This window comes from Argiope bruennichi, chromosome 7, assembly GCF_947563725.1.
Source record: "Argiope bruennichi chromosome 7, qqArgBrue1.1, whole genome shotgun sequence".
NCBI lineage: Eukaryota > Metazoa > Arthropoda > Arachnida > Araneae > Araneidae > Argiope > Argiope bruennichi.
The window spans coordinates 17,394,866-17,422,796 of NC_079157.1; the positions used below are offsets into that span (position 1 = coordinate 17,394,866).

At 32.2% G+C, this 27,931-nt stretch overlaps 1 protein-coding gene across 4 annotated transcripts; it reads left to right on the forward strand.

Annotated features, from left to right (window-relative positions):
• The first annotated feature begins 434 nt into the window (after positions 1–434).
• On the forward strand, positions 435–27,565 carry LOC129975320 (zinc finger protein 239-like). 4 transcript variants are annotated; one of them, XR_008785035.1, is made up of 4 exons: positions 435–519; positions 13,488–13,557; positions 20,270–21,969; positions 23,754–24,547. XR_008785035.1 is itself a non-coding variant. In XM_056088380.1 (4 exons), exon 4 carries the CDS (start codon positions 24,274–24,276, stop codon positions 25,351–25,353), a length of 1,080 nt encoding a protein of 359 aa, XP_055944355.1. In that variant the 5' UTR covers positions 435–519; positions 13,488–13,557; positions 20,270–21,969; positions 23,754–24,273; the 3' UTR covers positions 25,354–27,565. The 4 variants fall into 4 exon arrangements, 3 of the variants coding, with proteins under 3 accessions (XP_055944355.1, XP_055944357.1, XP_055944358.1); XM_056088380.1 differs by having other exon boundaries at positions 23,754–27,565; XM_056088383.1 differs by having other exon boundaries at positions 492–523; positions 23,754–27,565.
• The last annotated feature ends 366 nt before the right edge of the window (positions 27,566–27,931 follow it).

Here is a 27,931-nt window from a genome sequence, read left to right on the forward strand (position 1 = left end):
TTTATAATAGTGTAAATTTTAATTTTTAATAATTGCAGTTTCAAAAATTTGATAAAATTAATCATTAAAATAATTAAATTTTAATTTAAATCATTGCATAGAATAATTCAATTAAAATTATTTATATCCCTATCTATATATATATATGCATAATTCTAGATAATGACACAATTGAAGTGTTAAACAAAATTCTAAATCAAAGCAAAAAAATTACAGAATTAATAAAACAAATAGTATAAAATTATTTGCATACAATATTAAAATTAAATAATAATCTGATCCAGTGTGCGTAGTGAGAAATGGATGCAAAAATTAAGCACCTTAGCTAAATGTTATCGATTAGAGCTGCCTGGTAGATATTTCTTCCGAAAAATTTTTCTAAGTCTGTTAACATTACATGATCGTTCTCTCGCTATCCGCTTCTCTAGTGGTGGGGGTTCAAGCGTCCTCCGGTTAACGAATCTCTGTAATGAATGCCGCAGTTTGAGCTCAACTTCTGTTCTTAATTTTGAAATATTTGTAAGTAAGTTTTAATAGATTCGAAACTCATTTTATATTTTAAAGAGCTTATTTTTTGAAAAATTAAAAGTCGTTATATATGACTAAAATAAGATAGTTGTTGTATTGAAAATTTAGCACTTGCTTCTTCTGTAAATAAAAAGCGCGCGAAGTATTGTTTGTATTTTTTTATATAGTATAATATTTTATAGTATAATTTATATAGTATATTTTATATATATATAAATATATGTATCTTATTTCAACTAATGTTGTAAATGAATCCAATGCAAATTTTTTGTAAGATTTATAGTTATATGAAATTATTCGCTATGAAAATATATCATATAGCCGTAGAACAAGAACAAATGAGAAAAATAATCAATGGTTGCTTTTCCCACACCATGTTATTTACATTCTTTCTCCTACTGTTGTTTTGAAATTATGTTGTATAAATTTCACTTTTCAACTAACAATATTAATTACTCATATTATAATTTTAATCTTTTACATAGATTTCAACATGTAAAAACATAGAATGATTAGTGAATGTAAGAAAAATAAAATGTATTAAGTATTTACATGAATGTCAGAGATGTTATATTTACTGTTTTATGTAATCCACTGGTAAACTAGAAATATTTCCAAAAATTTAACCCCAAAAATTATTAAGAATTTCAAAACCTGGAAGAGTTCTTACTGGTCTGCTATAAGAAACTGACTGGCCACAGCAGAAAATAGACCATTGATTATTCTTGAATAATAAATGCAGAAGAGGTTAGTGTTCCAGACCTTTAAAACAATTGTATTGTTTCTTCAGAGGCCCGTTAGTGTCTTGTTTCTTTTCTAAGCATGAGAAAATCATTCAATCCGGCTTCTTGTATGTCTTTCAGATATGTTAAAAAACTGCAAGAGCTGCAATAAAAATTACTTGAATTATATTTGGCAAGAAATTCTCCGCTAATATTTTGCATGCTGAGGCTATCAATGGAAATGAAACTTTAAATATCTGTTAAGTAGAATATGACAGTTCTGTTTCATTAATTAAGAAACATAAAATTCTTTGAAGATAAAGAGCCTAATATAAAGAAAAATTCTTATTCATCAGAATGGTATTAACTGTTATAACAGTAAAACCACATTTTTGTATTGTGCATATTCCTTTAAAATTTATTTTTAAGATAATAATGCAGATTTCTTTTAATTTGCTATATCAAAACTCTCAGCAGCCAAATGTGATTGAGCTAATACCCCTAGCACCTAATTTGTTCATTAAAAATTGTCACACAGATTGATTTGGGGACAGAAATGTTTTTTAAGAATTCTCGTTATTGCTTTTTTGTGGCTGAAGATAATTTTTGTTATGTTTGAAAGAGAAACCCATGCATTCCAGTGTGTTGAAGAAACTGAGCTCGAATGATGTTAGAAATAAGAGGGTTTAAAAAAGCTTACTCTAAGTGTGAAATGTTACATGTGTTTTTGAAAAGTTTTGCAGGAATAAAATTACTATCAATTTTAAATTTTTATGAAATTTTGATTAAAATAATCACAAAAGAACTATCTGAATTTACATGTTCTCCTGTCAGTGATTGAATTATTAAACCTATTTGAGTAGTAATATAATAGCAACTCTTTTAATTATAAAAATGAAAAAAATTTTGCTGTGAAAAATATTAAAGCTTTTTGCAATATAGTACCTCATTTCAGTCTTCTAGAATAATATAATCAGTTAATTCTAAGTGATATGGTATCTAATTTTTAAGAGAATAAAAACAAGGAATCTAAGTTTAAGAATTTTAGAAATCACATATATATGTCTTCTTAAATAAAGGAGATGATGACTTCAAGTTGACAAGGATTGACCTGCAAACAAGATATTGAAAATATTTATTTTTCCTGCCTTCAATACTTGTTAAGCATTTAATATAAATCCCTGCCTTAAAACATACAGTTGTTTGCATTTAGAATAATATGGTTGAATTTTTTTGAGATTTCTTGAGCAATTCTGATCTTTTTATGCCATCAAAACTTGATAACATTCTAGATATAATAGGATAGTAGTTATTTGTAGATACATGGATATTTGTATGATAATATGAAAATCAATAACTTTCTGATTTACTTCTCTACAATAAGATTTTTTATCTTGGTTTTTGGGTTTCTTTTCTTATCTTTAATAACATAAATTGTGAAAACATAACTATATATATAAAATAATTTTGACAGATGCATGGTCAAAAAGATGACTCTTAGAATAAATTTCAATTTGTTTTTCTAGGGGAAGGCAAAGTTTGTACATGGGTTGAAGTTAGAATTTGTTCATTCACAACAAAACATATGAGGAAACTGATTTTACTAAGGAAATCTAGTAGAAGTTCCTTGATATGTCGATTTAGAAAATGGGTTCTTGGTTATTTTTGAAGGAATGTGAGGGTGTTTGTAATTATTATTCCTTTGTTTGTGGTGTGTGAAATATAGTATTAACAGGTGTCTTTAAAATAATTAAATGAAAAAGTATAATTTACATCAGAGAATAATACAAAATTCTAAAATAAAGTAATTAGGCCAATTTAAGATAAACATTAGGAAATTGAACTTGAGACTTACGTGTTCATAACGTTTATTTTTCCTAAGAATTTGCACTATTAATGTATGCAATATGTATTTCATTATAAAAATTATTTTGTATTCCTGCATTCTATTAAGGGAATTAAAATTTGGCTATTAAGTAGCTGAATTTTTTTAATGTGTGTTTTTTATAGGTGATAAATTTATTATTATTTGAAAAATCTTCTACTCTTTTGCTTGATTGGATGCATACTAGTGGAAAATCTCTAGCATGTGCCTTATTTTCTTTTTTTATTACACAATCTTTGCCATATCTTGTATGCATTGTTTTCTATATTTAAGCTGATTTATCATGAGCAGAAAACACAACATACTAACTTTATATAGTATAAAATCTTACTTGTTTATTTTGCAGAGTGGTAACCATTTTTGGCTTTTCTTGTATGCATTGTATTGTGAATTTAAATAAGGTGATCACCATGAAAAACAAAATGTATTTACTTTAAAAGGTCAGAAGTGTACTTTACAAATACTAAAATATCATAAGATAATTTAAATATAAATACAGTAGGATGGAGTAAAATTATCTTAAAATTACTTATTTTCAATTTGTAGAGATCATACCATAAGAGCGGTGAGATTTCTTTCTGACAATGTGCAGGTAAAAAAAAACTGTAAAAATGACCACTTAAAAAAAAGGACAAGGTCTAATAATTAGATTGGTATAGAGCAGGAATGGCGAACCTTTAAGGATCAACGTGCCATTTTTTTCTAAAGAAATGTTTTATGAGGTATAAACATACCGTCAAAAAATGTTACTTGTGATTATTGAAAAGATAATAAAACTAAATACTAACAACTGAAAACTTTTTATTTACTACGAGAAGGCCTAAGAAGTTGATTGGTATAGAGTATGCTGTATAATTTAAACAATTTAAAAATTGCTCTTTTGTAGTGAATTTAATATTTCAGAAATTTTTTTGCCTACTTGCTAGCTTGTATGATTGGAAATAAGTCCTTAATATATGAAACAGTATGCTGTTTCTCTACCAAGATGTAGTTAAAAATCCAATCTTCTTTATGCTATAATAATGTCTGATTTTTACTTTTCCTCCTCTTAAAAAGTTTTTTGCTGTTGCAAGAGTGTTATTTTATTATCATAAATATTTATCTTTGTCAGTCTTTTAAAATGAAAAAATTAATTCTTTAAACTATTTAAACCAACTACAAAAATTACATTAAAAAAATGTGGAATTTGATGATTATAGGGAACATTCATGCCTTTTCTTGAATTTATGTATTTTGGGATACTTATTTCATCATGTATATAAATAATAGGAGCACCAATTTTAATGAGCAGATCTCAGGTATTTCTTTAATTGCAAATTGTGGGAGAAAATATTTTTTTTATGCACCAGAATGCTGGCATAAAAAGGAATAATTTTGTAATTCATATTTTCTCCAAAGTGTACAGTGTGATGCTTCTACTTTTCATTCTTTCTCTGATATCTTTCTAAATTGCTATACTTTGTCTGCCACCAGATTTTTTTCAACAGTACTGTTGTTTCTACATTTTACATTCTGAATGCTCTTTATGAAGACAAGCTGCAACCATATCTGCTGTTAGAACTTCCGTGCATATTTTTTTGCTATTTTTTTTACTCTAAGCTGAAAGTAATAATATTGAAAGCATATCAAATTTTGATTCTTTCAAAGAAACTAAAACAGCTTTTGAAAGAATTGACATTTTATCGCATTCTTTTGAAACTGAAGGAGTTTCACTATCTCTGTTCAAGTTGAAGCAAGTATATTGTGTATAGTTTGCTCTACTATTCATTTCTTTATTTCAACTTTATTGACCAAGAAAAGTGTGTCTTAAATATGAAAATTAATTATTTATGTTTAAATACATATAATTTATTTTTATTTTAAAAATTGACTGAAGTCTAGTCTAGTAAAAAAAAAAATGATGTTTATTGTAAATATTTATTGAAGTGGGGGAGAAATTTTTAATCTGCACTTAGTTTTTGTAATTTGTAGATGATTTCTTTTGTTAATTTTCTGGCACTGTATATTTATTTTAAAGCTATTATTTTAACAATTTTCATGCTTTATCCTCTTTTTGAGCTGTATAATTTTATTCAAAGTGAAATAATATTTTTCTTCAAATATCAATACTGTTTATAAATTGTTAATGTACAGTACATGATTTTTTTTTCTTACCTCCTAAAATTTAAGAATATTTTTTCAAATTGGAAAGAATAGGAAATTACTTAGATTATGAAATTTGTCTGTATAATTCATCCCATTAAAAGAATCGAAGGAACATTTTTCAGACAGTTCAAGACGGATTTTAATCATTAATTATTATTATCGAGAACACCTCTCATATGTCTTTACTTTCTAAAATATGAATCAAGGAAAATCATAAACTTACAATATCATTCTGTCTGCAAATTAAGAAGCTGCTATTTCATAGCAAATTAGGCTACGCAAATAATTAACTGGAGAAGTTCCAACCGTCTCCCTTCAGCTAATTTATTTACTTTATTATCTTTTTTTCTTCTTTATTTAGTTGCATATGCACTATGTAAAGTTTGAGATGTCAGGAAACCGTTAAGACAAAGCATTTGTGTCATTTTTTAAAATTTGACGAAGGGACTAAAAGGACCCATGCATTGTTTGTAATTTATTTTTTTCCTCCAGATACTCCTAATGATTTGGAGCAAAAAAGAAGAAAAAAAAATACTAACATTTTGCTCTAGCACCAATGAAAGCAATTAATATCTCACTAATTCATCCCCCCCGCCCGTCAATAAAGGCATCCAATTTGTGATATGTAAAATGATTCTTACTAGGAGAAGGAGGGAGACTCTTTATAATATCTAATTTTTGAAATAGTTTAATTAAGCAGTTGAATAAATTAGATATATTTCTCGGCTGCTACATTATATTATTCAACAACCTTCCAAAGATATAATAATTTAGGTTTACTTTATAATATTATTAAAAAATGTGATAATCCGACTTAAATTATATTCTACATTCCTGGTAACGTTATTCCTCGTATTAAGTGCTTAAATATTAATCAGAATCTTTCTTAGCTTTCAACAACAAAAGAAAACCACATGACTAAATATTTGACGGAACAGGTGAAGCAATTTGAATTTTTTTGGCACGAACTGCATTACCGTAAATTAATCAAAATATTTTTAATAAATTGCAAAACTTCGATGAAGAAATTGGAAGTCTAACAAATTCGTGTGTGTGTTGTTCCTTATGGCACTTGCATGGACAAGCCCGCTGTTACGAAGACAGCGATTAAAGCCGATAGGGGAACGTCGCTTGTTTTAGTAACGCCAATTAGGGCCAAGAGTACGATTTTGCCTGGCACTCATCACTCATTCGCTTGCTCAACCCCTTTTTACAGGAGGACACATTCACACATCTCTCAGATAGAACAAAGGAAGAACAACCATGGTCGAACCCAGGACGCCCTGATTACGGGGAAGACGCGCTACCCATATATCAGGACAGCGGCAACATTTTCGTGACTTGTAAAACACAATTTTTAAAATGGCAATAAAATATTGTTTAATTGTAAATTAATTGAAATGTGTGTGTGTGGGAGGGGGACCACATTCGAAGTTGCTCTTTCCTACCACCGAAAATATTTGAGCCGAATTTAAAGTGCTCAGATCGATTGCAAAACTTCGATGAAGAAATTGGAAGTCTAACAAATTCGTGTGTGTGTTGTTCCTTATGGCACTTGCATGGACAAGCCCGCTGTTACGAAGACAGCGATTAAAGCCGATAGGGGAACGTCGCTTGTTTTAGTAACGCCAATTAGGGCCAAGAGTACGATTTTGCCTGGCACTCATCACTCATTCGCTTGCTCAACCCCTTTTTACAGGAGGACACATTCACACATCTCTCAGATAGAACAAAGGAAGAACAACCATGGTCGAACCCAGGACGCCCTGATTACGGGGAAGACGCGCTACCCATATATCAGGACAGCGGCAACATTTTCGTGACTTGTAAAACACAATTTTTAAAATGGCAATAAAATATTGTTTAATTGTAAATTAATTGAAATGTGTGTGTGTGGGAGGGGGACCACATTCGAAGTTGCTCTTTCCTACCACCGAAAATATTTGAGCCGAATTTAAAGTGCTCAGATCGAACTGCTTGTCTGTACAGCTTATACTTCTCCTCCATTATTGTAGAGATAACACAAATTAATTTAACTTCAATGATAATGGATGTTTGTGATTTAAAGGCTTGCATAATTTGCTGTTGATCTATCGAATTTCACCGAGGCATACTTCGTTGAAAAACGGTTGGCACCTGTTTTCGTTGTGGTTTTTAATAAAATTGAAATGTACTTTTCGGGATTAATTTCCACAACTGATATTGTGCAAAAGATGTTTTAAACCTTATTTTTAAATTCTACAGCTTGCCTTGTGATGAATGCGGGTTTTAAAATTCGGTAGTTTACATCATAAAGGTCTAATGAATGCATATCTTTCTCCCCTATTTTTAACAATATTAAAATTCAATTTTTAATGTAATATGAAAATTTACACCTCTTTCTTGTAGGAAAAGTTATTTGAATTTTTAAAAAAATTTTACGATTGCCTTCTAATTTTTGAAAATTAATTTTTTTCATTTTAAACACTATATTTCTGAGTGGTCTTTTTCCCACAAGCTGCTTATCTTTTTTTAAAAAAATACATAGTTTAAATTAATGTGATTTATCTTCTAAATGTATTTATCTATTTAAAAGAGAAAATTGTTTACGCATTAAAAAATTTAATATTATGTATAAAAAAATTAAAAAGTTCTACAATTTGATTTCTTTGTCTATGCTGGTGTTATCGTCGATTAAATATGGATGTAATAGAAGAAAATACGGATGACATTAGTTATTCAGGCTTTTATTTTGTGCAACCGCTCTCAACGGGTTACAGCATTCGAATGTACAAGATCACAATTGTTGTAGGTGGCGCTCCTGCATGCCATGACGTAACATTCCGCCCGGCAATGAAATATGCAAGATTTCAAAACACTTTTAATTATACAATTAGCTTACATTTTCTAAAACCAAATAAATACTATTCAGATGAAATATTTACAAGTGAACATCAAAATTGCAAAATATATGCAAATTGTATACTAAACATGATATAAATAAAATTATTATGTACATACAATATACACAACTATCTTTTTTAACTAATTTAATTTTCAAAGTTATCCTTTATTGGTAAGAGACAAATTTTTGAAATAGGGCGTGTAAAAATACCTGTGTTAGTTTTTAATTTAATAACTCTTACTCTGCCTTCATTTCCATAAATTATCTCTAAAATTCTAGCCATTGCCCATTTGCAAGGAGGCAAATCATTTTCCTTTAACAATACTAGACATCCGACCTTAACGTTATTTTTTTTTGAATTTCCGAATTGCCATTTATTTCTTTGCTGTAAGTGATTCAAATAGTCAATTTTCCAGCGTTTCCAAATTGTTTGAACACATTTGGTAGTATATTGCCAGCGCGACAACCTATTGTCAGAAATATCTACAATATCCGGTTCAGGTATTGAAGTTATTGGGCGTCCAATGATAAAGTATCCAGGAGTTAAAACTTCATATTCATTAATATTATCTGATAATGGAATTAAGGGACGTGAATTAAGTATACCTTCAATCTGAATTACTATTGTTTCAAATTCTTCAATAGTTATTTTACTATTAGCTAAAGTTCTATAAAGATGGTGTTTAAATGATTTTACTCCTGCCTCCCATAAACCTTTGAATATATTCCCTTTCTTTGGTTTTTAAACTTTATTTGAAAAGGGCCACAAAAATCTACTCCAGAATTTAAAAATGGAGAACTAGGAGTTACTCTCTCTGAAGGTAAATTTCCCATTAACTGGTCTAACACCCTAGGCCTTTGCCTAAAACATCTAATATAATCATGGACAATTTTCCTTGGAATACCTTTACCATTTAAGGGCCAGTATTGTAATCGAATTTGATGTAACAAACCTTGTGCACCAATATGTAGACATTTTTTATGTACATGCTCAAAAAGTAACTTAGTGAATGTATGCTTACTGGGTAGAATTATTTGATGTTTAGATTTAAATGGCAAGTCAGAATTTTTAAGTCTACCGCCAACTCTAAGTAATCCTTTTTCATCTAGGAATGGATCTAAAGATATTAACTTACTTGTTTTTAAAATATTTTCACCTTTATTTAGTGCATCTATTTCTGATTTAAATTCACTCAACTGTGCTACACTAGCTAAATATTCAGTACTTCTTTGCAGCTCCTCAGTAGTTAAATATTTACTTATCTTATTACGAGACTCCTTAGTTTTAGTGTTGTTAATAAACCTGAAAATAAAACTAATTATTCTAATTAATTTTATGAAATTATTTGTAAGATTAAAGAGTTCATCATAAAAATTTGAATTAAAGTCATTAATGTTCAGAGTCACAACACATTTTACTTCATTAGCAAAAGCAAAATCCTGCATGGATTGATTGTCCACCGGTTCATCAGTAACTTCATCTGGACCAGCAAACCATATTTTATTCCTTATGAGTTCATCTGCACTGCATCCTTTAGAAATTATGTCTACAGGATTGTTTTTGCTACTTATATGTTTCCAATGGCAATCTGATGTGAGCGTTTGGATCTCCGCAACCCTATTGCTGACGAATGTTTTTAGCTTATAGGGCTCAGTCTTGATCCATGCCAAAACAATAGTAGAGTCTGTCCACAATGAGATAACATCAATGGGTAATTGCAGAATTGGAACTATCTTTTTCACTAATCTAGATAACAGCAACGCAGCACACAGTTCAAGTCGGGGAATGGTAAGTGACTTTAATGGAGCCACTCTGGATTTGCTGCACACTAGACTAGTTTTAAACTGTCCAGATTGGGCGAAGCACTTTAAATAGACAACAGCAGCATAGGCACGTTCTGATGCGTCAGAAAATCCATGAATCTCAGTGCGAACTGCATCGGGAAGTAGAATAAACCTTTGAATTCTGAAGTTGTTTATTTCCGAGAGTTTTATGTAGAACCTTTTCCATTCTGTCATTGCATCAGATGGTAATTTTTCATTCCAGTCCAATTTTATCTTCCAAAGTCCTTGGATAAATATTTTTGCCTTGGTAATGAGAGGGCCTAAAAGTCCAAGTGGGTCATAAAGACTCGCTATTTCTGACAGCACTTCCCTTTTTGAAAAAGAGTCCTTAGGCTTGATCTTTACCTTATATGTAAAGCAATCTTCTTTTGGATCCCAAAACATACCTAATGTTTTTACAGAACTAACACCTTGTTCTTTCGAAAATGAATAGGATGTCGTAGACAGGTTTTGTAGTAAATTGGAGTTATTAGCGACCCATTTGTGAAGCTCAAATCCAGCTCTTCCGAGGAGTTCAGAAATCTGGGTTTGAAGATTTTTAGTATCTTCCAGTGTTGCATCCCTTGACAGAATGTCATCCCTGTAGAAATCAGAACCAATCACATCTGCAGCCTTAGGAAAGTCCTTTTTTTCCTCATCTGCTAAAGCTGTTAAGGTCCTGGTAGCCAAAAATGGCGCAAAAACTGTTCCATAGGTTACTGTAGACAGTTTGAAAATCTTCACTTTAGCATCAGCACTTGATTTCCAGACAATACGCTGTAAGTCTCTTTGAGTGGGATCGATCAATATTTGTACATTTTTTTAATATCTGCACTAAATGCATATCTGTGCTTTCTGAATCTACTTACTATGGAAAAAAGATCTTGCTGAATAATACCTCCATTTAGTAAAATGGAATTCAGAGAATATCCACTTGTTGTATTTGCACTTGCATCAAAAACCACTCTTAAGGGAGTTGACGTTTTCTCAGGTTTATATATCACATGGTGGGGAATGTAATAGTTCACATTGCTATCATCTTCAATTTTTATCTCCTCCATGTGTTCTAAACTCTCATATTCTCGCATAAATTCCTTATATAAGGTTTCCATAGTATTATTTTTGTTTAATTTATTCCAGATACCATTTAGGCGCTTGATTGCATTTTCTTTGGAATTTCCTAGTAATGATTCGGCATTTTCCTTTATGGGTAACTGAACTATAAATCTTCCCATTTTATCTCTTTTATAGGTTTTAACAAAATGCTCCTCACAATAAATTTCTTCTTCACTCTTTGTTATTTCTTTAGCATTTCCCGGCAATGATTCCAATTCAAAAAATTGTTGAACTGCTTCATCTAAATTTGGTTCACTTACAAGATAACAATTGGCTTTTGAGGTAACTGGGGAAGAATGCCTGTAACTAAATAACCAAACTTAGTATTTTGTAATATTACATCTCCATTTTGCAGACGAAGTTGTTCAGGTTTTAAAATCTCAAAAAATAGCTCACTTCCTAATAGTATATCAATTTGACCTGGTGTGTGGAAATTGAAATCAGCTAGTTCAATTGAACAGGGAATATTTAATTCAGATATATTTAATTTCGATATAGGAATCTCATCGGTTATTTTAGGAAGAATAGAACATTTCACCATGTGTGAAAATGAATAATCTCGATTTGATACTTCAATGTTAGCAGCGTGTTTAATAAACTGCGTAGTTCCATTTATACCAGTTACACCTTGTTTTATTGATTTTAGTTTGATTCCCAATTTTCTAGCTACATCTTCTCGAAGAATACATAAAGTCGAAGCATTGTCTAAGAGCCCTCTTAATTGATCTCTGCGACCATCTGCAGTTTTCACATAAATAAGAAGAGTGTTTAATATAACTGATTTATTCCCTTCTTTCGCCTGTTTAGTCTCTCTCGGATTCAACGTCAAAGCAGATACTTCGGTTAGTACGTTTAGCTTCGGTTTCGTTTCTGCATCTGTTTGGCTTTCGCTCGCCCGTGCCCTTGAATCTGAAGTGATAGCGCGATTTTTAGCTGACTCATCATGTATGAGTGAGTTATGCCTTTTACCGCAACTTGGGATATTGCAAGAATATTTTGATTTTCAGATCCCCGGATGACGTTTAAGACAGTTAATGCATCATTTGTTATTCCTAACAAAGTTCTTTCTGTCATCGATAGACATATTTTGAAAAGTAACGCATCTAAATAGTGCGTGATAGTTTTTGCATAAAATACAAGCTTTAGCATTGGAATTTTTATTATTAACTATAAGTATTTTCGCTCTTTTAATTATGCTCGTATTTTGTGGACGTTCGTATTTACTTGGAATACGGTTAATACTTTCTAACAAAGAACTTCGCTTTTCTAGAAATTTCATCAAATTTTCAAATGTAGGAATTTCTGCCGTATTTAGAGAAAGCTCGAATTGTTTCCTTGTCTCTTTATCTACTTTCTGTAGAATGATGTTTACTAGCATTAAATCAGATAGCTTAATTTTGCTCGAATTTAAGAACCTTTAACGCTCTGATATTTTTATTAACGCAGTTCATTAAGGCGCACAGTTCTTTAGCAGATTCGCTACGAATTTTCTCAAAATTTATTATTTCTAGTATATGAGAGTCTATCAATTGACGTTGATTTTCATAACGATCTGATAATGCTTTAAAGAGTGATTGAAAGTTATCACTAGACGATTCTAATAATTTAGCTTCTCCTCTTAAGCATGCACGGAGATAATACAGCTTTTGAGAATCATTTAATTGCTCATTGTTGCTAATTAAATTAACAAATAAATTTTTAAAATTTGCAAAATCAGCTATTTTCCCAGAAAATTCCGGAAGTCGGATTTTAGTTACTGTATTATCCTTTGAAACAGGGTTAATTTTAAATTCATCTTTAATTGAATTTAATAGCAATTTCAGACCTACCTCTGTTTCTTCAATCCGTATATTTATTTGATCAATATCTTCTAGGATGGTTTCTATATCTTCCGACGTTTCAATACCACAATATTGTTCGGATATTTTGTCCAACTGTGCTTGCAATTGTCCAAGTTTTCTTAATTTCACTTCTAATTCCACTGCTTTAATGTCTTTGGAAGCTGACTTTTCGGCACTAAAACTCTCGATTCTTTTCAGAGTAGTTTTTATCGAGCCTTTCAGTTTATTTAGTTTCTTTTCTGAAACCGCTTCTTGGTCATCGCTTTTTTCAACATTTTTATCCATGGTATTTGCTCCGGCTCGCTTTTGATCAATGTTATCGTCGATTAAATATGGATGTAATAGAAGAAAATACGGATGACGTTAGTTATTCAGGCTTTTATTTTGTGCAACCGCTCTCAACGGGTTACAGCATTCGAATGCACAAGATCACAATTGTTGTAGGTGGCGCTCTTGCATGCCATGACGTAACAGGTGGTAAGCACCTTTGCAGGGTCATGCCTGTTGTCATGTTCTAAAACCTGAAATTTTTTTTTTTACAGTTGTTACCTGCAGTGGTGCGAGGAGACTGACGTATACAGCATGTAAAACCTTGTAATTATGTGTTTAAAGGTATGTGAATTTTAATTCATTAGAAGCAAGAATAATGAATAATATAGTTGCTTTAGAGAAAAATATTTGCAATAAAGGACATAATTTTTATATATATCAGAACAAAATTTTTAAAAAGTAATATAAAATGAGTTACCTCAATGCCATTGGCTTCATAAATGTGGCTAAATATTTAATGGCCAAAATTGTGGAAAAAGTTTTTTTTTTTTTTTTTTAGTAAAACTCCCCTTATTTTTGATTTGATGCCGCATAAGTTATGCATCAATTTCAAGATCGTTTAACCAAGAATTCTATAAAATAATTTTTGTGATGGATGTTTATATTGGAAAGACAGTGGTTAAGAAGTAAAAAGGAAACGGAAATAATGACATAAGCAAAAAGTCTTCTTTATGACAGTTAATTCTTATTTGGACGAACTTGAATATCGTCCCTTGTAGTTCATCAATGCTTTTAGTTATTCAGCTGTTATGAGGTGAATCATTATTTCATTAATTGCGTGTTAATAGCTAGCTTACTTCTGTGAGATTTTCGATTTGGATAAAGCCGATTGCCTTGAAGTCAGTTTTTACATACAATTGCTATATAACATAGTTGATTCCTGATAAATTATAAATTCTTCATTACCTGAGAAACACCACATACAGAAGGCGGCCGTTTTGGAATAAATTTTCATTTATGAACTCGGGGGCATTTATATTCTCATCCATCACACTAATTCTGCCCATGAATTTTTTTGCCACATAACCCCAGATCATAACACTAACTTGGTGTTTAACATCGGTGTCATGTAATCAGGAGATACTATTTGTTTTATTATCCTTAAACTACCACTTTTCGACTTTTCTATCTAACTCATGGGTGAGACATTAAAGGAAGTACACATTTCCGGAATTAACTGTATTGCTAAATGCAAATACGCCTCCATTTATCTTTCTTCTCGTCCCTTTTTGGTTGAATTGAACCCATTCTAACTCATGGGCAAAACCGGAAAGGGTTTTAGAATCCGTTGGAATGCAATGCACAATACAAACAAATAACACTTTGCCATTTTTAATGTACTGACTGGCACATATAGGCATGAAAAAGATTTAATTATTGTGCGAATAGTATAGCATGCGAAAGCATCAGACTTTGAATAAACATTTGTATTACTGATCAAAGGTATTGCAAGTTTGGGAAATTTCACATTTTTTCAAGAATAAGCCCCCGAAAAGTAATATTTTTTTTCATTTAAAATGATATTTTTTATGTCAATATATTAAATTAGTCTAAAGGCATGGTATAATTAAGCTATTGGACAAACAATAAATTGATTAATTTCAAAAAGAATAAAATACAAACAAAATTTACAGCTTATCAGTATCGGAATTCATTTTGGTTCCCCGGAATAAAATGCAATGAAGGAAAAATTTCAAGTTCTGTTGATCAGAAAAGATAATATAAGTGTTCGAGTGAAGTGAAAAGCATGCAATATTTAGTTAAGTTGCCTCTGACTTCAGTCACAGCATCCACTCAATTAGACATGGAATCCACAAGGTTTTGCAACATTTTTTTCTTTATTTCATGGTGTCAAACTTTAATTATTGTTTTTTGAAGCTCTCGTTGTATTCTAGAATGGTTCTGAGATATTTTTTTCCCCATTATACTCTATAAATTCTCAGTGAAGTTAAAATTTTTCAACATTCCTGGTGATGCTAAAAAATTAATACAGTGTTTTACAAATGCAGTTTTTACCTAAAATAACGAATGTCTCGATATAGAGGTCAAAACTGAAATGAAATTTAAAAGTAATTGTAAAGTTTGTCTTATCTTTTTCGATGTCTGGTAGGGTACTTGAGTTTGCGGAAATATCGATTTCTGCCTTGGGCACATGTTACGAGCACTACGAAGCAATTGAGAACTTCAGTACAGCAATATACTTGTCACAATTCATGGTTTCCTCTGCAAAATGAAGTTGTTCAGTTGACTGATATGGCATGCACCACCAGACCATTATGCTTTCTGGGTGTTTTGATGTACAAACTCGTCATTCTGGCTTCATAGACTCCTTTGCTTTACGCCAACCGTGACAAGGCTTGTCAGATATTAAAGAAAAGTGACTTTCGTCTCTGAATATAACTTGTCTCCATTCCGAAATAATCCAATTTTTGTGCACCTTGCTGTTCTCCAATCGTTTTTTCCATATTGTTTTCGTCATTTGTGGGTTTTTTTTTTTTTTTTTTTTTTAAATTTTTTTCCTAAGTATTTGTGCCTTATAACCATCTTCACAGAGCCTCCTGCGAACTGTTCTGGGATTGGCAATGACAGACGTGGACTCATTCCATTCTCTTTCAAGTGTAGCAGAACTGCGAATCTAATTTTATGGCATAATCGTGTCAATGTAGCATCAGCATGTTTAGAAGGAATCTCGAACGACCACGTCTAGGTTTTTTATCTACGGTTCCTTCGGTTTTGAATCTCTTTATGAAGCGTGAAACAGTCGACTCATTGTAGTCACACCGATCAGCAGTCCTAAAATTTGAAATTTTTTCTTGATGAATTTAAATAACGGCCTGGCAATTCTCATGAGTTGATTCACACTATTTAAGAAGAAATGAACAGTTTAAATTTAAAAGTAATGCACAGCGAACGCACATCGACTGCTCAACAAACGCAATGAAGTCCTTCGCAGTTGGAGCGATTTTATAATAAATTGCCAGGACACAATCACTGCAGATGATTGGACGGACGATGGATAACGCAATAGCTTGAAACTTTTCCATCACATTTATACTAGAAAATATCACTTTTAATGAAAAAAAATATTACTTTTGACGGCCTTATTCTTAAAAAAACGCAAAACTTCTCTAACTTGCAATACTTTTGACCAGTAGGGTATTTCATTGTACTCAAAGTATGGAGAGAAAACATCAATCAATTTAAGATACTTTGCATATCATTGATGAATATGATAAGTATTTTCTTTTTGAAAAGCATGCAATATTGAAAAGCATGCAATATTTAGTTAAGTTGCCTCTGACATCAGTCACAGCATCCACTCTGTTAGACATGGAATCCACAAGGTTTTGCAACATTTTTTTCTTTATTTCATGGTGTCAAACGTTAATTATTGTTTTTTGAAACTCTCGTTTTATTCTAGAATGGTTCTGAGATTTTTTCCCCCCCCCCATTATACTCTATAAATTCTCAGTGAAGTTTAAATTGTTCAACATTCCTGGTGATGCTAAAAAATTAATACAATGTTTTACAAATGGAGTTTTAACCTAAAATAACGAATGTCTCGATATAGAGGTCAAAACTGAAATGAAATGAAATTAAATTTAAAAGTAATTGTAACGTTTGTCTTCTCTTTTTCGACGTATGGTAGGGTACTTGAGTTTGCGGAAATACCGATTTCTGCTTTGGGCACATGTCACGAGCACTACGAAGCAATTGATCCTTCAGTACACCAACATACTTGTCACAATTCATGGTTTCCTCTACAAAATGAAGTTGTCCAGTTGACTGATATGGCATGCACCCCCACACCATTATGATTTCTGGGTGTTTTGATGTACAAACTAGTCATTCTGGCTTCATAGTCTCCTTTGCTTTACGCCAAACGTGGCCAGGCTTGTCAGATATTAAAGAAAAGTGACTTTCGTCTTGCAAATCTATTTTTATGGCACAATGTTGTCAATGTAGCATCAGCATGTTTAGAAGGAATCTCGAACGACCACGTCTAGGCTTTTTATCTACGGTTCCTTCGGTTTTGAATCTCTTTATGAAGCGTGAAACAGTCAACTGATTGCAGTCGCACCGATCAGCAGTCCTATCATTTGAAATTTTTTCTTGATGCCTTAAAATAACAGCCTGACAATTCTCATGAGTTAATTCACACTATTTAAGAAGAAATGAACATTTAAATGGAAAAGCAAGGCACAGCGAACGCACATCGACTGCTCAACAAACGAAATGAAATCCTTCGCAGTCGGAGCGATTTCATAATAAATTGCTAGGATGAAACAATCATTGCTTCATAATGAATGACGCAATAGCTTGAAACCTCTCCACCACATTTATACTAGAAAATATCACTTATAATGAAAAAATATTACCTTTGACTGCCTTATTCTTAAAAAAAACGTGAAATTTCTCTAGCAATTTATTTGACCAGCATTGTATTTCATTGTACGCAGAGTATTGAGAGAAAACATCAGTCAATTTAAGATACTTTGCATATCCTTGATGAATATGTAAGTATTTTCTTTTGGATGATAATTATATTTTAATAAAGACAATTTCTCTAATATAAGAACTTCTTTCAGATATTATTTCAAACTAGCCTCTTTTGACGACCATCTGGCGCATGGAGAATATTGACTCTATTTCGTTCTAATTCATTATGCATTACTTAATGTTTCATTTTCTGAACACAATATCTTTAAATACCAAATTGTTGCAGACATTACAGTCGTGTTATTTCAGAATCAATATTCTGTTTTGTTCTTTGTGTATGAAGTTCCATAAGATCATAGTGTTGCTAATTTTGGTTTTATATGTTTTCTAACATTTGTCGTACTGTAACTTCGCTTAGTTATTTCTGAAACGCGCTACTCAAGTATTTTACAAAATCATTTTCCGTGATATTGCAACAAAATGCAATGTTTCTTTTGAAACAGAATATATTGTTCAAAATTAGATTTGAAAAGAAAATTATTTTCGTCAAACCAAAAAAAAAAAAAAGTCGCTACTGATTGGGGGGAAAAACACTGCACAGTAAACAAATTGGTATCTTCAAAAAGAAAATTTTTATATTATCATTTTAGAGTATTTCATAAATCAATTTAACAAAATAATATTGTTGAGAGTTTGCATGAAAAATACCAAAATTTAACTCAATTTTGATATTTTCAATCCGTCAAAAATTTCAAAAAGCATTACTTGGGGCACATTCCAACCCGGCAAACAATATTTGTGCCAAATTTCGTTTCCTTTGACCAAATAATTTATCCTGTGGCACGCCAACTCACAAATGCTCGTTCTTTTTTATTCTAAGTGGATATACATAATGCTGTTAATTTATCTCTTACTAGCCGCCTTTGGCGACCAGCCGGTTCGCCAATCTTAATGCACGTTAAAATTTTAATAATTAAATATTTTATGGAACTCCCATTTTAATTGCTTCTTCATTAAAATATTTTAAAACTTCAAATTTTATTAGTCAAATAATTCACTCATAATATTATAAAGACCTTCAACCATAACGTAATGCGTATCTCTCCAATTTTCATTTAGCTCCCGTAGAATTTATGCTTTAAATTAAAGTGGAAATGATTAAACTTCAATTAATAGAATAATATTTTTTTTTTTTTACGGAAACGACGCATTTTTTTTAAATATGAGTACTGAAAAGAGAGTCGCTGAGTATTTAAACCTTATGGGCACTAAAGAATATTTTTCTTAATTTATGTAATATCTCAAGAAGTTTTCAACAAAATTTTCTCAGGTTCATCATGAACAGATCGATTAATTAACAATGTTTAGTTTTAAATGCATCAAACACTAAAAAAATAAACAGAATCGTTTGAAATAATCCGTCGAAAACATATTAAGCCTTCAAAACCAAGTTCGGTATCAGAACAACAATCAGAACACAATGCGCATGCGTGAATTTTCAACGCCAATTATGGTAACGCAAATGCGTCAGTTTTCTACTCCAGTTGGGATAACGCTTTGCAGATTAGAAATTTTTTAATTTCCTTTATTCTGTTTCATTTTTATTCGAAAGTACTTTAGAATGAATCTGAAAGATCGATTAATTAACAACGTTTTATTTAAATGCATCAAACATTAAGAAAATAAACAGAATCGTTTGAAATAAGCGGCCGAAAATGTTTTAAGCCTATCCTCTATAGCTTGGGGAAAAAAATGAAGCCTTACTCATTTGGCTAGGGGAAAATGAAAAGATTTTTTTGACGGGAAAGTTGCGAAATTTGGTAGCTGTATGTCGAATGGTCTGGCTTGTGGAGCGCCAACACACAAACACACATTGAGCTTTATATAATTATAGATGAAATGGGATGTTAATAGTTTAAGGGATGTGTTATTTCTTCTGCAACTATTAAATTTCTTTCAAGTCTACTATGTGGAAAAACGTTATGAAACTCTATTTCTTTCCTTATTCTTTTTTCTATTATTTCTCTCGCTCTCTTTGTGTGTGCATTCGTGCGTGCGTGTGTTTGTGTGTATTTAACTAAATTAAACTCTGCTAATTTTCAGGAATATAACAAAATGTAATTCTACAACGAGTTTCTTTACTTTAGCTTAAAATTCAATAGATTAACATTTACATCAATTCAATTAAATGCATAAACAAATTTTAACATATTAAAGCGAATTTTTAATAATATGTACTATAAAGGATTTACTTCTTGATGTGGGATTCGATTGATTTTTTTTTTTTTTTTTCATATTTATACAAATATTTATAACTAAGACGTGAAAGTACTCTATGTTTCATCTATAATACACATTATAATAAATAAGTAGCATAATACGTTGAGTGTTAAAGATATATTGCATAGTGCGTTATATACACAATATATATATATATATTATGATAAATTGTAATACATTGTCAAAATATTTTTAATTTTTGTAGGCTTGTAATTTTATTAATTTTGAACATTTAACTTCAGGTGCAAAGATTAATAAAATTTACCTTTTTTAGGTTATGGAACCAACGAACAGAGCAAAAATATTGCCTATAAATCTTCAAGATTAAATATATGAACAATAGAAGTTTATCAATTCCTGCTTGTCAGCCAATATGCTTAGGGTTAAATATATGCAGTTAACGCTCTACTTTTCAACAAGGCTTACTATCTCATCCATTCAGATGTTCTGAAGAAAAGTTATATATGCAAAGAAAGCAAGCAGTTCTCTGAAAAATTAAAAATATATATATATTCTATTGATTTTTGTAAAATATATATAATGCACAATATCAGCATATCTATTAGATGGTTCTGCTTAACTTAATACGTACTTATGTTTTATCATGATAAAAACTTTTAATCCGATCTAACTTGTGTTGCAGAAGATTTTCTAAAACGCATGCTTTAGCGAGGCATATAGGAACACCTGTGAAAGAAAAGCCTATCCGAGGGTCATAGAATATAAAATATTTTCTAACCAAAGGACTCATATTTGGAATATATGCAAGTTTACAAAAGAATTCTGCAAAATGTGTAGTAAAATCTTTTCTACGCAGGAATATATAATACCACAAATCTCGACGCATATTAAAGAGAAACAATTTGTTTGTAATGTGTGCGATAAAATATTTTCTCACAAAGGACATTTAAAGACACATTTAATGACGCATACGAAAGAGAAACCGTATGTTTGTGTTTGCAATAAAGCGTTTTCTTTACTGGGAAATTTAAAGACTCATTTCCGAACGCATACGAAAGAGAAACCGTATGTTTGTGAGATTTGTAGTAAAGCGTTTTCTGAGCAAGGAAGTTTAATGAGACATTTAAGGACGCATACCAAAGAGAAACCGTATGTTTGTGAATTTTGCAGTAAAACATTTTCTGTGCCGGGAAATTTAAAGACACATTTACTGACTCATACGAAAGAGAAACCATATATTTGTGAGATATGCAATAAAACGTTTTCTCTACGGGGACATTTAAATATACATTTAAAGACGCATACCAATGAGAAACCGTATGTTTGTGAGGTTTGCAATAAAGCGTTTGCTCTACGAAGACATTTAAAGAGACATATGAAGACGCATACGAAAGAGAAACCGTATGTTTGTGAAGTTTGCAGTAAAGCGTTTTCTGAGCTAGGAAGTTTAAAGAGACATTTAAGGACGCATACCAAAGAGAAACCGTATGTTTGTGAGTTATGCAGTAAAACGTTTTCTGAGCTAGGAAGTTTAAAGACACATTTGCTGACTCATACGGAAGGGAAACCATATATTTGTGAGATATGCAATAAAGCGTTTTCTTTACGAGGATATTTAAAGACGCATACGAAAGATAATCTGTGTGCTTGTAATGTGTGCGATAAAGTATTTTCTCATAAAGGAAATTTAAAGAGACATTTAAGAACGCATACCACAGTGAAACCATATATTTGTGAGGTTTGCAGTAAAACGTTTTCTGAGCCAGGAAGTTTTAAAGAGACATTTAAGGATGCATACCAAAGAGAAACCGTATGTTTGTGAGACCTGCAGTAAAGCGTTTACTTAGAAAGGAAGTTTAAAAATTCATTTATTGACGCATACGAAAGAGAAACCATATATTTGTGATGTTTGCAATAAAGTGTTTTCTCTACGGGAATGTTTAAAGACATTTACTGACGTATGCGAAAGAGAATAATTTAATAATATGTACTATAAAGGATTTACTTCTTGATGTGAGATTCGATTGATTTTTTTTTTCTATTTATAACTAAGACGTGAAAGTACTGTATGTTTTATCTATAATACACATTATAATAAATAAGTAGCATAATACATTGGGTGTTAAAAATATATGGCATAGTGCTTTATATACACAATATACACTCATGTCCAAAATTGAGGTCACAAACATAAAATCTGCTAAAAATGAAAAACTATTCACTGTGTTGCCACCAAATTAGGCACAGAGGTACACTACAATGGAAGAAAGAACATAAACACATAACAACATGGAAAAGAATTTAATTGGGAATTAAGAAACAGGATATATCAAAAAGTGTTACATTATGAATCAGAGATAAAGCATTTATCTCGGGAAAAGCCTGTCTAATATGGAATGTGACCACCGTGCACTGCTATACAGGCTTCACAACGAGCTTTCATACTGTTTATGAGGGTGTCAATAAATGCTTGGGGCAACAAAGCCCATTCTTCCAAAAGCGCAGCATTTAACTCTTCGATTGTATTAGGAAGGGGGTTACGCTGTGCAATGGCTCTTCTAAGACCATCCCAAACATGTTCAATAGGATTGGAATCCGGAGTCCTCGAGGGCCAGTCCATACGTCAAATATCCTCTTCCTCAAGAAAATCATCAACGATCTGGGCTCTGTGTAGAAGCCCGTTTTCATCCATAAACATGAAGTCTGGGCCAAAAGCACCCCAGAACAACCTCACATAGGCTTCAAGGATCCCATCCGTATAGCGATGTGCATTGACATGATCCACATCGAAGACGTGCAATGGTGTACGACTGCCCAACATTATGCCATCCCAGATAAGGATTCCTCTGCCACCAAATCTGTCGATTTCTTTTACGTAGAAGGGTTGATAGCGAGCTCCTCGCTCTCTCCAGATGAAGATTCGACGAGTGTCACTCTGTGTGGTAAATCTCGACTCATCACTGAAAAGAACACGCCCTCATTCTTGCTGTGCCCAAGACTGAGATGTTAGGCACCACAACAGCTGGGCTTTTCTGTTGGATGCAGTCAAAGGGACGCACTCAACTGGTCGCCGGCCATAAAGAGCCCTCTCTGCTAGACGTCTGTATACTTTTTGTCTGGAAATTCTTATTCTATACGCAGCAGCAAGGTCACAAGCAAATTGAGGAGTCGTTGTCCGCCTATGCCGTCGTGCGCTTAATGCTAAATAGCGATCCTGTGCAGGCGTCGTTGCTCTGTGACGGCCTTGGCCGGTCTTCCTGGTTACAGTACCACTTCTTTGGAATTGATTCCACAACCTGGATACCACTTTCGGTGCCACTTGTAACCATCGAGCCACCTCCGCTTGAGACTGCCCAGCTTCAAGCCAGCCAACGGTTCTCCATCTCAAGGCATCGTCTAAACGATTATGAGAACTCATTCTCACTAGAAACAGGTTAAATTTTTTGTTTTAATGCAATATTCACAAAATTGCAGGCAAACATCCCAGATGCCTAAACGGTCTAATTTCAGTAATTCCCCAAAAACTAATGCTAAACAACATTTTTCCCCACAACAAAGGTTAATATCGTATTAGCGGCCCTTCACAATATATAAAATATAATTTTAAATTTTACTGGTAGCCATTTAGAATTATTTTGAAAAACATTTTTGTGACCTTAATTTTGGACATGAGTGTATATAGTATGATAAATTGTAATACATTGTCAAAATATTTTTAATTTTTGTAGGCTTGTAATTTTATTAATTTTGAACGTTTTACTTCAGGTGCAAAGATTAATAAAATTTACCTTTTTTAGGTTATGGAACCAACGAACAGAGCAAAAATATTCCCTATAAATCATCATGATTAAATGTATGAACAATAGAAGGTTAACAATTCCTGCTGGTCAGCTAATATGCTTGGGGTTAAATATATGCAGTTAACGCTTTACTTTTCAACAAGGCTTACCATCTCATCCATTCAGTGCTTGAGAAGAAAAGTTATGTTATATATGCAAAGAAAGCAAGTAGTTCTCTGAAAAATTAAAAAATATATATATTCTATCGATTTTTGTAAAATATATATAAGGCACAATATCAGCATATCTAATAGATGGTTCTGCTTAACTTAATAAATACTTAAGTTTTAACATGATGAAAACTTTTAATCAGATCTAACTTGTGTTGCAGAAGATTTTCTAAAAAGCATGCCTTAGCGAGGCATATTCGAACACCTATGAAAGAATAGCCTATCAGAGGGTCATAGAATATAAAATATTTTCTAACCAAAGGACTCATATTTGGAATATATGCAAGTTTACGAAAGAATTCTGCAAAATGAGTAGTAAAATATTTTCTACGCAGGAGTATAAAATACCACAAATCTCGACGCATATTAAAGAGAAACAATGTGTATGTAATGTGTGCGATAAAATATTTTCTCACAAAGGAAATTTAAAGACACATTTAATGACTCATACGAAAGAGAAACCGTATGTTTGTGAGATTTGCAGTAAAGCGTTTTCTGAGCTAGGAAGTTTAATGAGACATTTAAGGACGCATACCAAAGAGAAACCGTATGTTTGTGAATTTTGCAGAAAAACATTTTCTGTGCCGGGAAATTTAAAGACACATTTACTGACTCATACGAAAGAGAAACCATATATTTGTGAGACATGCAATAAAGTGTTTTCTCTACGGGGACATTTAAATATACATTTAAGGACGCATTCCAAAGAGAAACCATATGTTTGTGAGACTTGCAATAAAGCATTTTCTGTCCGAGGACATTTAAAGGCGCATTTGAGGACGCATACGAAAGAGAAACCGTATGTTTGTGACATTTGCAGTAAAGCTTTTTCTGTGCTAACAATTTTAAAGAATCATCTTAGCACGCATACCAATGAGAAACCGTATGTTTGTGAGGTTTGCAATAAAGCGTTTTCTTTACGAGGACATTTAAAGAGACATATGAAGACGCATACGAAAGAGAAACCGTATGTTTGTGAGGTTTGCAGTAAAGCGTTTTCTGAGTCAGGAAGTTTAAAGAGACATTTAAGGACGCATACCAAAGAGAAACCGTATGTTTATGAGTTATGCAGTAAAACGTTTTCTGAGCTAGGAAGTTTAAAGACACATTTGCTGACTCATACGAAAGGGAAACCATATATTTGTGAGATATGCAATAAAGCGTTTTCTTTACGAGGATATTTAAAGACGCATACGAAAGATAATCTGTATGCTTGTAATGTGTGCGATAAAGTATTTTCTCATAAAGGAAATTTAAAGAGACATTTAAGAACGCATACCACAGAGAAACCATATATTTGTGAGGTTTGCCGTAAAGCGTTTTCTGAGCCAGGAAGTTTTAAAGAGACATTTAAGGATGCATACCAAAGAGAAACCGTATGTTTATGAGACCTGCAGTAAAGCGTTTGCTTAGAAAGGAAGTTTAACAATTCATTTATTGACGCATACGAAAGAGAAACCATATATTTGTGATGTTTGCAATTAAGCGTTTTCTCTATGGGAATGTTTAAAGACACATTTACTGACGTATGCGAAAGAGAAACCATATGTTTGTGAGACTTGCTGTAAAGGGTTTTCTCATAAAGTAAATTTAAAGAAACATTTGTTGACGCATACGAAAGAGGAACCGCACTTTTGAAACTTATGCAATAAAATTTTTCCTTGTGGAAAATTTTTTATTTTAATATTTTCTGACGCTTGCGAAACTAAAACTTCTGTGTGTAATAAAGCATTTACTGTAAGAGTAAATTTGCAGTTCCATTTACGAACCGATTCTAAAGAGTGGCTGTAGTGTTTATTGGTTGAAACATTATAAGGAGATGGAGAAATTTATTGACACATGCAAAAGTAAACTCGCATGGTTGTAAGGTGTGCAACAAAACGTTTTCTCTGCGACGAAATATGAAAGTGCGTTTATAGGTTCATACGAAATGAAAATGAGAGCAATAAAGCCTATTCTAAATCTGTAAGTTTAAAGCCACATTTACTTACGCATGCAAGAAAACCCTGCATGTTTGCGATGTATGCAAGAAAAAATTTTGTCGCCGAAGTAATTGACGAAATATATATATATATATATATATATAAACTGTAAGGGAATTTGATATTGCACTTACTGACGCATACGAAAGAGAAATCTTATATATGTGTGTGGATTTTGGCCATAATATTTAATTCAATGACGGCGTAAAAAAATAAGATTTTTACTTAAAGGAAACATTAAGAATTTTTTTCCTAATTAATCTCTAATACATATATTAATCTCAGAAAAACAAAAGAAAATACAGTTGGCTCGTGCATCACATGATTAATTTGCGTGTACGAGAATGCAGCTTAAACTGCTATGCCATCTTGATGAAAGCAGAATCATCACAGTACTCCCATAAAATCTATGAGTGCCCCGCCCCCCTCTCTTAGTATAGCAGCCCTCTAATCTCGTTACCTCTAATTCCAGTGGTTCTAATCGACGGCAAGATCTGGTTACATAAGGTGGTAGAATAGAATTCGAAGACAACTCAAGAGTCAACGGAGAAGGCTCAAGTACTGATTGCTTTCAAGATGGAATTGCAGCTGATGGTGGCGATATGATTGGTGCAAATGACTGATAAGAATTTTCGAAGAACGCATGCTTCACATGATCAATGCCGAACGTAGATTCTTTGCCGTTCTGCTCAGTTGTGAAGTTTTTATTAGTACGTCTGAGTACACAGTAAGAGCCATCATACGGTGCTTACAGGGGTTTCTTAATGTCGTCGTGGCGCACGAACACATGAATGCAAGACTCTAAAACTTGATGTTTGAGCACATTTTTTTTTTTTATTATCATTAGATGCAACTGACGCAAGTTTCAGTTGCCCCATCGCAGTTCGTAAATTTTGTAAAAATCCATGAAGTTCAACGTTAAGTGAAATGGTCGCAGAAGTTCCGCAGAGCATTTCAAGAAAGGGTTAGACGAATCCTGCTGATGCGCACCGCAGATCTTACTTCAATGCCGTTATGAGTGCAAGTAAAACTAGTGGAATTTATTCAGTCCATTTCGCGGGTGCCTGAGGTCTGAGACTTTGTTTTAAAGATCGATGAAATCACTTTATTTATTATTTATTACAATTATTTGCAACTGATCTCGAGATCGAAGTAAAATTTAAAGAAGAAATTTAGTTGCATATATTAAAAAAAAATTATGTATATGACATTTTTTTGAAGATTTTCTATAGTCATTATTGATTACGAGTTTAATGAAGCACACATAACACCAGTTCATGTCCCTGCAACTATAACCTACTGATTATTATTTAAATAGTGTTTAGTTTAGTTTAGTTATATTAACGTCCCGTTTAAAGCAATACTAGGGCTATTTTGGGACGGACCACGTAATTTTGAACCTCGGTCAGATGATTAGGACGACACCTGAGCTCACATCCCTCTCTCCACACCAGCGGGAGGACGTTTGGTAATGACGGAAAAACAGAAACACATACAGTTTGTAATTACAAAGTTCAGAAAAAAAATAATAAAATAAGTAAAAATAAAAAAAAAATTATAAAACTTTTAACAAAAAAAAAATGCTAAACATAAGGACAGAAAATAAAATGAAAAAAAGTACAGGCAAAAAAAAAAAAAAAAAAAAGCCATGTACAAACATGAAAGTAATAGAAAATCAATATGTATGTGTATAATACTACTCTTGGAAATAGCGTTCTTTAAATCTGAACAGATCTTGATTTTCTTCGAGATGACGAATGATTCTCTGCGTTTTTATCCCTGATCTTTGGGAAGAGGCATCACTACGTAACCAAATTCGTTCTAGTCCAGACCTTGGCTTGGTCAATTGAAAAAGGGAAGTCAGGATACATTCTGTTGGATAGTGGATTGGAGTGGTATCGAGATTTCCGCAAGGGCAGAATGCATTTAGGATCAGATTAAAGCGGTGAAGATATGAGGGGAACGGCCCATGAAATGTAAAGAA

What these genes read in the sequence shown, in the direction of transcription:
- LOC129975320 (XM_056088382.1), top strand. Translation starts at nt 24,274, where the DNA reads ATGAGTAGTAAAATATTTTCTACGCAGGAGTATAAAATACCACAAATC.